General features: G+C 47.4%; 1 protein-coding gene across 1 annotated transcript; it reads left to right on the top strand.

Annotated features, from left to right (window-relative positions):
• The first annotated feature begins 236 nt into the window (after positions 1 to 236).
• LOC133445639 (mucin-1-like) lies at positions 237 to 11,116 on the top strand. The gene is made up of 7 exons (XM_061722962.1): positions 237 to 270; positions 360 to 412; positions 1,401 to 1,503; positions 3,398 to 3,469; positions 6,838 to 7,473; positions 7,571 to 7,642; positions 10,207 to 11,116. The coding sequence occupies exons 2-7, from the start codon at positions 371 to 373 to the stop codon at positions 10,281 to 10,283; spliced, it is 1,002 nt and encodes a 333-aa protein (XP_061578946.1). The 5' UTR covers positions 237 to 270; positions 360 to 370; the 3' UTR covers positions 10,284 to 11,116.
• The last annotated feature ends 8 nt before the right edge of the window (positions 11,117 to 11,124 follow it).

The raw sequence follows: 11,124 nt of genomic DNA on the forward strand, positions 1-11,124 counted from the left end.
ATAGATACATGCAGCACATGTTGCCTTCATTTTATAATTTATTTCAATTTATTTCATTTATTTATACAAGACTTTTCATTTTTTGCGGCTCCAGACATATTTGTTTTTGGTCCAATATGGCTCTTTCAACATTTTGGGTTGCCGACTCCTGATGTAGGTGCATGTAGGAGGATGTTGCAATAGTTGTGTACAGTGTCTGGTTTGTCGGAGCATCATCTTCCTCTCGTTCCCCCCTCAGAGACCCCCAGAGCGCCGCGGCCCGGCAGAACCGTGAGTCACCTGGACTCCTTCACACTCCAGCTGAGTAATGAAGCTCGGACCGAAGCCCGTCTTTACTAACTTTACTGCTCTCTCCTCAGAGAACCCGGTGATGGCTGAGATCGGGGATGAAGACGTGACCATCATCCCCTCCGTGAGTTCTCAGTATCCTCCTCTGCGGTTTTAAATTCAAATTTTTATAAAATGTGGTATGAATGAATGAATCTTTATTTCGGCTTGTACACACTTTTTTTACAAAACAAGATGAAAAGGTAAAATAAACATTTCTTTTGCCGAAAAGGTGTAGGCCGAAGCCGTAGCTTATAGTGTCTACCCTTTTTATCTTATGATCAGCTTAAATATGAGACATTAGCATTACTCCGTGGAAACAAACAATGCATAAAGAAGACAAAATCTGCTCAGAGCCTAAAGGGCCTCCCGAAGACATTAAATATAATTATACCACGGTCTGTGTGAATACTCGATTCTGATTGGCTGGCAGGTCTAGGTTATAAGTTATAACCTACAGTGATAACTGAGAAAACCAGTTCGGTCAAATTGCCTGATAACTTTGATATCATTGCGCTGGATCAACTGCCAGGTGGTAACCACGGCAACAGAGATTCAGAGAAGAAGAGCCAGCTACCGCAGGACGGCGACATGCGTGATTTCGTAATTTATTTTAATTTATTTGGTGAATTTAACAATTTTGATGACTGGGATGCAGAAGAGGAGAGAAAAGAAAATAGCGGAGCTGAGCGGACTAGAATATCTCCCGTTACCAAGGAAACTGAGTTATGGCTTGTTACAAAAACTTGCTGCAGACGAGAGATTAAATAGTCCGCTCAGCCGCTCAGCTGTGGCTTGTTATAAAATTAATGATTTCAACTGAAAACACATTAAAGCATGAATAACTTATTTAATATTTATGTTTTTTGGTAAGTGACTGTGGTATAAGCGGGTAATGGCCTTCGAGGTGAACATTATCAGAAATATATGGACTCTGCGGAGGCAAACGCGTCGTCCGTATATTTTTGATAATGTACACCTCGTCAGGCATTATCCCTTACATATTCGTCTCCATGACGACATCCCATCTCCACCAGAGCCGAGTTGTAACGTGGAGCGTTCTTCCCCCTCAGGACGCCGACTCGGAGAGTTTGCTTCCTCAAGCTCGGACGTCGTCACCAGAACCTCCCCGGGTCATCTGGGCAGAGACGGGGGTGCAGACAATCAAGTTTGAAGGTGAGGATCCCTCCTGGCTCTGTGTTCGGGTTCTGGACAGTGGAACCGGCTAGAGGCGGTACATCCAAGTGATCACCGCGACTTCGTGGCGCTCGAAACCCGGAGACTGTTGGGGGGGGCTGATAAGAGGGAGGGGCCGAGGAAGGCGTTGAGTTGAGGGAGGTGTGGTTGTCAGTAAGTGTGTGTGTAGCGATAAGTCGTGAACTTCGCTCAGAGCTGCTCTCAGCCAATGTCCTTGATGTTATCAGGCGGCTCGGTACAGTTCTGAAAACAGGTCCACAGATGTTCGTGGGAGAGGGGAGGGTTAGTGGGGGCAGAGTCACCTTGTTTACATTCCACCAGGAAGATTGTGACTAGAGCAATCAGCCAAACCACTCTGTCAAGGCCAGATTATAGAATCAACAATTATATTGCAAAAACAGGCAGCCTCAGTAATTTTACATCTGCCTTTTAGTCTCTGGTTCATCAATGGCGACTCCAATCAGACGAATTTGTGATCAATTTCCGCCAAGCTGAGCTTCCAACTTCTCCAAGGTCTTATCCATCTTGCCAATGAGCTCAAAGACCGCCGCCAGCCTGCGATTCTGTTCGAGAATCGCATCCAGCTTACGGCTTTGCTCACCCAACGTTAAAGTCTGAGCGTTGATCGCCTTGCTTGACCCTTCAGCCACGTCCGGCAGCTTTGAAAGAGCCAAAACGGCTGTCGACAACTTGCGCGTTTGTCGGTAGACCAGGAATCCCCCTCCTCCTATCAAGAGGATGATCAAGAGAAATCCTGCTATCATAAATCCAATTATGAAGGCATCTTCAACATCCTCGACAGACAGAATCGCCAAGCGCAAAGGTTTCCAGTATTTGTAAATGTCCCATTGGGGCAAGAGGGCGCCCTTACCCCCGGTCCTCTTGTCGCAAAAATTTGGTCAATTGTGCTGAGAGACCTGTTAATCAATTCCATGATTGTAGAGTTTCGGAGGAGTGAAAAGAAGAGACTCTGAAGACGAGACAAACAAAAGCAGTAGCAGGGCAGATAGATAAGGGAGAGGAGCAGAAAAAGTGTCCGCCTTCGCCGAGAGCCGGAAGATTTGCTAAATGAATTAGAAATTCAGCCTCTGAGCCATGTCTTTATCTTCCCATTCTCTAACCTCATTATCTATGCAGGATTCTGAGTGGGCGGGGCTATGATAATGAGGCACTGTGCTGATTGGCTGCCTGAATGACGCGATACACCGCCACAAAAAAATGGCGGAAGCTCCGGCCGGCGGAGTTAGTTGTGGGCGTGGTTTCACGCATCGGAGGCCAACCTATGTAAATCGCATTTTCGTTACGTAACGAAAGGGATCAGAATCTGAACGGCTCGTAGATCCACATCACACTGGACGGCTCATCTGGGCGGCTGTACAGACACTGCAGAATTTGGTTGCTTTCCTCCTTCTCTGGGTTGGCAGGCTGAGGGGAGACCACTTTATATATGTTAAAGCAAGAAAAAAAGTGTTTTTCATAATAGGTCCCCTTAAAGCGACGGTGCGAGTCACGTGACCCCACTAGTGGCACGAGTGAGTGAGGCCATCCGTCACAGAAGGATGGCCGGCCTCAAAACGTCCTGCAAGTCCTGGTCCACACCCGAGTTACCCAGTAACCCCTGCTCTTCATCATTGCCAATCGATTGATTAACTTCCCCTCTGGGACTAGTGAAGGATTTTGAGTTGAAAAAGACATTCTGGATGGTTGTATTGTGTTCATTATGTCTTCAGATAGTCTGACAGTTTCCGAAACTGTCAGACGGAAGGTAAGAAGTCGGAACTTTGTCTGAAAAAAGAAATCATAGGATATAAGACATTCTGGAAGTTGCATATGTGTTTCAACAGTGGACCATGAAACCGTCTTATCCCTGCAGATTACAGATGTGGGCTCTGGACGTTAACGGATCCTGGCAGACCTGCAGAGTCTGTGGCCACAGAGCAGGAAGGTGAAGTAAATCAGAATCAGGTTTATTGGCCAAGTCAGGTCAAACAAGACATGGAATTTGAGTATTTTAACTCACTGTACAGTTATAGTCAATAGGCAAATGACAGCTCTTATATGCAATTGTTTTTAAAGTGAAAGGTGCAACAGTATGAAGTAGACATGATTATTGAAAGTTGCAATGTTACAGAATATGATTGTGGTTGTTATTATTATTATTAATTATTATTATTATTATTATTATTATTATTATTGCACAGTGGTTGATTACTCTGAGACTATATGAGTGATGAGAGTTCATCAGAGCAACAGCTTGGGGGAAGAAACTGTCTCTGAGTCTGGAGGTTTTGGCGTACAGAGCTCTGTAGCGCCGTCCGGAGGGAAGGAGTCCCAAACAGACTGTGTCCTGGGTGTGAGGGGTCTGCAGAGATGCTACCTGCCCGTTTCCTGGTCCTGGACCGGTACAGGTCCTGGATAGAAACAGTGTTGCCTTGACGATGGCTTCAATTCATTTCAATTTTATTCATATAGCGTCTATTACAACAGAAGTTGTCTCTAGGCGCTTTGCAGAGACCCAGAACATGACCCCCGAGGAATTATTACATAAACAATAGCAGGTAAAAACTCTGGTGGTCAGCTTTTTACGCAAGTAATAACATTTTCAACTGGATTCTAAATTTTACGAGTAGCCAATGGAGCGACGCTAACACTGGAGAGACGCGGTCTCTCCTGCTGATTCATGTCAGCACTCGCGCTGCTGCATTTTGGATCATCTGGAAGATATTCCGAGAATTACTTGGAAATCCTGCTAATAAAACATTACAGTAATCTAGTCTAGAAGATTCAAATACGTGAATTAGTTTTTCCACTTCACTCTGCAACAGGATGTTCCTGAACTTTGATATTACGGAGATGGAAGAACGCTGTACTACAAACCTGATGAATATACGGTTTAAACCTCAAATCCTGATCAAAACAACAGCAAAGTTTCTCACAGTTGCACTGGAAGCCATCGCAACACCATCTAAACCCTTCCCAAAATGCTTTGGACCAAAAATAATAACCTCGGTTTTATCGGAATTTAGAAGCAAAACATTTTCGGACATCCAGGTTATCATTCTTGGTCCAGAGCATCTTAGGAAGGAATTAGATGGTGTTGCGATGGCTTCCAGCGCAACTGTGAGAAACCTTGGTGTTGTTTTTGATCAGGATTTGTCGTTTAAACCATATGTTAATCAGGTTTGTAATATTGCAAAAATTAGGAAAATCCTCTCGCAGAGTGATGCAGAAAAACTAGTTCATGCGTTTGGATCTTCTAGACTAGATTACTGTAATGTGTTATTAGCAGGATGTCCAAGTAATTTGCTGAATAGGCTCCAGCTGATCCAAAATGCAGCAGCACGAGTACTGACAGGAATCAGCAGGAGAGACCACGTCTCTCCAGTGTTAGCGTCGCTCCACTGGCTACCCGTAAAATTCAGAATCCAATTTAAAATTTTATTACTAAGCCCAAAACGGCTTAGCTCCGCATTATTTACAAGACCTGATAGTGCCTTATGTTCCTGGCAGAGCTCTCCGCTCCCAGAGTGCAGGTTTACTCGTAGTTCCTAGAGTATCTAAATGTAGATTTGGAGGGCGGGCGTTCTGCTATCAGGCACCGTTACTATGGAACCAACTTCCAATCTGGGTTAAGGAGGCTGACACCACCTCCACCTTTAAAACTAAACTTAAAACCTTTCTGTTTAGTAAAGCCTATAGTTAGTGTTTAGTAAACCTCTAGCTGGTGTTGGTAAATATCTAGTTAGTGTAAACTCTAGTGTGTTAGAGTCAGTAGTCATAGTTGCAGCTATAGAACAAGACTATAATAGTTGGTCTCAAATATAGCTTCGCGGTAGATATGCTGCTATAGGCTTATGCTGCAGGGGGGCACCGACATGATCCGCTGGGCGGTGCCTCTCACCCTTCTTCTCCTCTCCTTTTCCCTTCCTCTCTTCTCCATTACCATTTTTATTTATTATAAATATCTCATAGCTATCATTTTTGTCCACCGTTCCTGTAGTTTCTTGTGCCGGCCCCCCTTTTTTTCTCTTTTGTGCATGTTTGCAGGCCGGAGCCTCGGGAGCTGCGTTCTGGCCTGCGGTCCCGGTCCCCCCCCCCCCCATCCCCGGTCATCCCATTGCTGCTTCCACCTGCCTACGTGGATGTCTGCTGTGTGCTGCTGACGCCCCCCCTCTGATCATCCTGTTGCTGCTTCCGCCTGCCTGCGCCCCCCCCCCCCCTCTGGTCATCCCGCTGCTGCTCTCACATGACTGCTGTGTGCTGCTGACGCCCCCCCTCTGGTCATCCTGTCGCTGCTTCCGCCTGCCTGCGCCCCCCCCCAACGTAGAGCTGTCCTTTTAATCTCAACAACATGCTTTAACCTGTGCAATAAAATGCTGATATACAGGGTCAAAAGCAGCACTGAGGTCCAGTAGAACCAGTATGGACACTAATCCCTTATCTGAGGCCATAAGAAGGTCATTCGTGACTCGAACCAGCGCTGTATCTGTGCTATGATGCATTCTGAACCCTGCAAAACCTCCAACAGATCATTTCTATACAAATGTACCCCTTTTCCACCAAACTGGTTCCAGGGCTGGTTCTGGGCCAGTGCTGGGGCTGGTTGACAACTCGTTCAACTTGATAACCAGCTGAAACCGGTTTGTTTTTCCACAGCTCAGTGAGCCACGTCATTACGTCGCTGCAAACGTCGGTTACGTTGCTGCGTTTGCGTGAAAGTTGAAGCAACAACAACATATTTGCTCTAATACGGACTTGGTCCACGTAGCACCTCCGTGGACCACATTTCTAAAAGACAGGTTGTCTCCAGAATTTTAGATACAAATGGAAGGTTGGAAATTGGTCTATAATTAGCTAAAATGTCAGGGTCAAGAGAAGGTTTTTTAAGTAAAGGTTTAATTACTGCAACTTTGAAAACCTTTGGTATACATCCTAAGTTTAGGGATAAGTTGATCTGGTCCAGTATTATAGTATTGTTCTTTCTCTTATTGCCAATAAGAGAATATTTTTGAGTAGTCGAGTCAGGATGGAGTTGAAGAAATGGCTTGCGATGGTCTTTGTCTTGATTATTAATTTCCGAACAAGGAATACTTATGTGCAGGTGAGAGTGCGTACGGCTGTCGAAGGTCACATTTTCTTACTTTCCTGCTTTCAAAGGTTCCAAACTAACTTAAACTGGAGTGTATTTAGTTGGCAGGCTGCCGAGCTGCTGTTCTGGGGGTGTTTTTGAATGCAGATCAGCCGGCCAGCGTAGAAACGTAATAACTCCCCGAACAAGCTGAGTGTGTAAAAGCTTCTTGTCTCTATTCTCAGAGTTAAGTCCTCGGCAGAGTCCGGTCCTCGGCCCAGAGCAGCCCAGCAGTGGACCACCAACCCCCGAGGAGAGTCTGGTCCACGATCTAGACCAGCCCAGCAGTGGACCGCCAACCCCCCAGGAGAGTCCAGTCCACGATCTAGACCAGCCTAGCGGACCGCCGACCCCCCAGGAGAGTCCGGTCCACGATGTAGACCAGCCTAGCGGACCGCCAACCCCCCAGCAGAGTCCAGTCCACGATCAAGAGCAGTGCAATAATGGATTTCCAGCCTCCCAGCAAAGTCCAGTCCCCGATCCAGGGCAGTGCAGCAGTGGACCTTTAGCCCACAAGGAGAGTCCGGTCCACGGTGTCCAGTATTCTCCCGAACACGTTAACTGTTGCAGTCTTGCCGCCTCACCTCCCTCGAGCAGCTCGGTGATTCCTCCGGCTGAACCCGTCTACATGACCCTGTCCCCGTCTCCTTCCCCTCCCCCGGCACCCGCCTCGCACCCAGAATCAGGGTCCGACATTGACTCCTCCCTTTTCTGGAGGAGCTGCAACACCGTCGGCTGCACGCGGGCCATCGTCGATGGCTTCATGAGTGGGATGAACGAGATCTTCGGCAGAGTCCAGACCGAGCAGGCGAGCCAGGAGGGTAAGAGAGGAACACCACATCGTCCCGGGAGACTGTTGACGTTTCTGCCTCAAGTTTATTTTTGTGTTTCAACGTAAAGACCATCTTCTCCCTGCAGATTACGACCGGGCGCTTGCGGTGATCACGGCTTCTGGCAGACTTGCAGAGTTTGTGGACAAGCAGCAAAAAGGTGAAGTAGATGGCGTTGCGATGGCTTGTTGGTGGTCTTTGTCTTGATTGTTAGATTATTTAAATCAGCATGTGTTGCTACCTCCTTGAACCTCCACCTTATTGTGGTGGAGGGGTTTGTGTTGCCCGAATGATCCCAGGAGCTATGTTGTTGGGGGCGTTACACCCCTGGTAGGGTCTCCCGTGGCAACCAGGTCCTAGGTGACGGGCCAGACTAAGAGCGGTTCACAGGCTAATTGTGAAAAAGAGAAGATCAGGGACCGTCGCCCGGATCGGCGTCACCGGGGCCCCACCCTGGAGCCAGGCCTGGGGTTGGGGCTCGAAGGCGAGCGCCTGGTGGCCGGGTCTTTAACCGTGGGACCCAGTTGGGCTCAGCCCAAAACGGCAATGTAGGCCCGCCTTCAAGTAGGCCCACCACCCGCAGGAAGGACCATGACAGGCTGGTGCCATGTGGACTGGGTAGCAGTCGTGGCGGGGCCTCGACGACCCAATCCCTGGACCAAACCCTCTCAGTAGGAACATGGAATGTCACCTCGCTGGGGGGGAAGGAGCCAGAGCTTGTGCGTGAGGTTGAGAGATACCGGCTAGAGATAGTCGGGCTCACCTCCACACATAGCTTGGGCTCTGGAACCAGCTCCTTGAAAGGGGCTGGACCCTCCACTACTCTGGAGTTGCCCAGGGTGAGAGGCGGCGGGCTGGTGTGGGCTTGTTTATAGCCCCTCAGCTCAGTCGCCATGTGTTGGAGTTTACCCCGGTGAAAAGGTCTCTCACTGTTGTTTGTGCCTACGGGCCGAACAGTAGTGCGGAGTACCCGGCCTTCTGGAGCTCTCTGGGAGGGGTACTTGATGGTGGGAGGGGTACTACTAGTGGACTTCAACGCTCACGTGGGCAATGACAGTGATTGGGAGGAACTGCTATTGGACTTCTGTGCTAGTCACAGTTTGTAACGAACACCATGTTTGAGCATAAGTGCACGTGGCACCAGAACACTCTAGGCCAGAGGTCAATGATCGACTTTGTTGTTGTTTCATCTATCTTATATATGTCTTGGACTCTCTAGTAAAGAGAGCGGCTGAGCACAGTACATCCAAGGGAATTGTGTGTGCTTATCAGTAAGTGTCTCTGTGAAGAGTCCGTCCGTGAACCTCCGCCCAGATCTGCTCTCAGCCAAATGTCCTTGATGTTATCAGGCGGCTCGTACAGTTCTGAGACAGGGATCCGCAGGTGTTCGTGGGAGAGGGGAAGGTTAGTGGGGGGCAGAGTCATCTTGTTTACATTCCACCAGAAAGATTGTGACCAGGAGCGGTCGGCCCAAGACCGTTCTGTCGAGGGCAGATTATAGAATCAGCTATTATTTTGAAAACAGGCAGCCTCAGTAATTTTCCATCTGCCTTTCAGTCTCTGGTTCATCAGCAGCGACTCCAATGAGGCGAATTGTGATCAATTCCGGCCAAGCTGAGCTCCCAACTTCTCCAGGTTGTTATTAATCTTGTTAATGGCACCGTTTATGGTGTGGGTGGGGAGCTGTTGACCTCCACTGGGGACATCGTCAGACGGTCCAAGGAATACTTCGAGGATCTTCTCAACCCGACTGACATGCCTTCCATTGAGGAAGCAGAGAGTGTGGACTCGGGGACGTGCTCATCCATCGCCCAAGCCGAGGTCACTGAGGTAGTTTGTAAGCTCCTCAGTGGCACCGGGGGTGGATGAGATTCGCCCCGAGTACCTCAAGTCTCTGGATGTCGTAGGGCTGTCTTGGTTGACACACCTCTGTGACATTGCATGGAGGAAGGGAACAGTACTGCTGGAGTGGCAAACCGGGGTGGTGGTCCCTCTGTTTAAAAAGGGGGACCGGAGAGTGTGTTCCAACTACAGGGGGATCACACTTCTCAGCCTCCCCGGGAAAGTCTACGCCAGGGTACTGGAGAGGAGAATACGGCCGATAATTGAACCTCGGATTCAGGAGGAACAATACGGTTTTCGTCCCGGTCGTGGAACACTGGACCAGCTCTACACCCTCCGCAGGGTGATGAGGGTTCATGGGAATTTGCCCAACCAGTCTACATGTGTTTTGTGGATCTGGAGAAGGCATTTGACCGTGTCCCTCGTGCCATTCTGTGGGGGGTGCTGAGTGAGTATGGAGTCCGGGGCCCTCTATTAAGGGCTGTCCGGTCTCTGTATGATCGGAGCAGGAGTCTGGTTCGCATTGCCGGCAGTAAGTCAGACTTGTTCCCAGTGCATGTTGGACTCCGGCAGGGCTGCCCTTTGTGACCGGTCCTGTTCATAATTTTTATGGACAGGATTTCTAGGCGCAGCCAGGGGCCGGAGGGGATCCGGTTTGGGGACCTCAGGATTTCGTTTCTGCTTTTTGCGGATGACATTATCCTGTTAGCTTCATCGGACCGGGACCGTTTTCTGAATGGAGTTTTAGTTTTTATCGAACCAAACTGACTCTGAGACCCTGAAACTCTTTTCTCCTTTTATCCAGTCTGGATTAGAGCAAATTAAATAACACACACGTGTTTGTCGTCATCAACTTTAAATGAAAACTTTCTGTCGTTACAGAGTTGCAGAGGAAACAGACAGAACTTCAGAGAGCAGCAGAAGCTCTGCAGACCGTCGTATCGACGCTGAAGAGATGAGTTGACAAGCTGCCGCTTCCTGCCGTCTTTCAAACGTACGATTTATGGTTTACAGGCGTCACAGCTCTCAACGTCGTACGGGTGTGACGCCGGAGTTGGGAGAAAGTGTTTAAAAACCGTAACAGAATTATTTCCAAACATGTTCCATATTTAGTTTTATGAGGAAAATCAAATGCTTTTTATATTCCGTTTATATTCCGGTTGTTGTATTATTTATTGTTTTTCAATGTTGTTTTTAACTGAAATTTCAAACTTCCTAACCAGGAATACGTTTTTATATTGTTGAAATTACTGTAGGTGTTGACTTAATTTTACTTAAAAGACCAAACAGTCCTCTGAACGTTTTTTCAGAAACAAGAAATGCGTTAAAGAGCTCAAATACACATTAAATAAATCTTAACCTGAACTCAGGTTCTGGGGGAAGAAATGATGGGAATGCTACAGAAGTAAGAAAAATGGAGGCAAATTTAAAATTCTCCCTATTTAACCTTTTATTTTATTCATGTAATCATAAGTAAATATATATTTGCTCTACTGTGAAGTAGTTGAAGATGTTTGTTGGAGGAAACAATTGTTTTAACTTTTCCACCAGAATCTATAACACATTTGTAATGCGAGCGGAGCAACCCAGTCCCCTGATCTTCACTCAGACCAGACAAACTTTATTTGTCCTTGAAGGACATTTGTCTCAGATGGAAGTGCAAAAAGATCCAAAACAATCATAAAAAACCTTGTTCTGACTTTTATAAAACAAAATCTTTCATGTCAGATTAAACAATGAGGTTCGTTTCTCACCTCAGTCTTTCATGAATTGTGAACTGACAGAAATAAAGACGACAAA

The sequence above is a fragment of the Cololabis saira genome, chromosome 6, assembly GCF_033807715.1.
Source record: "Cololabis saira isolate AMF1-May2022 chromosome 6, fColSai1.1, whole genome shotgun sequence".
NCBI classification, from domain to species: domain Eukaryota; kingdom Metazoa; phylum Chordata; class Actinopteri; order Beloniformes; family Belonidae; genus Cololabis; species Cololabis saira.

Coding starts and splice junctions, on each gene's coding strand:
- LOC133445639 (XM_061722962.1), top strand. CDS start 371: ATGGCTGAGATCGGGGATGAAGACGTGACCATCATCCCCTCC. Junction 7,474..7,570: donor CGAGCAGGCGAGCCAGGAGG/GTAAGAGAGGAA, acceptor TTCTCCCTGCAG/ATTACGACCGGGCGCTTGCG. Junction 7,643..10,206: donor TGTGGACAAGCAGCAAAAAG/GTGAAGTAGATG, acceptor CTGTCGTTACAG/AGTTGCAGAGGAAACAGACA.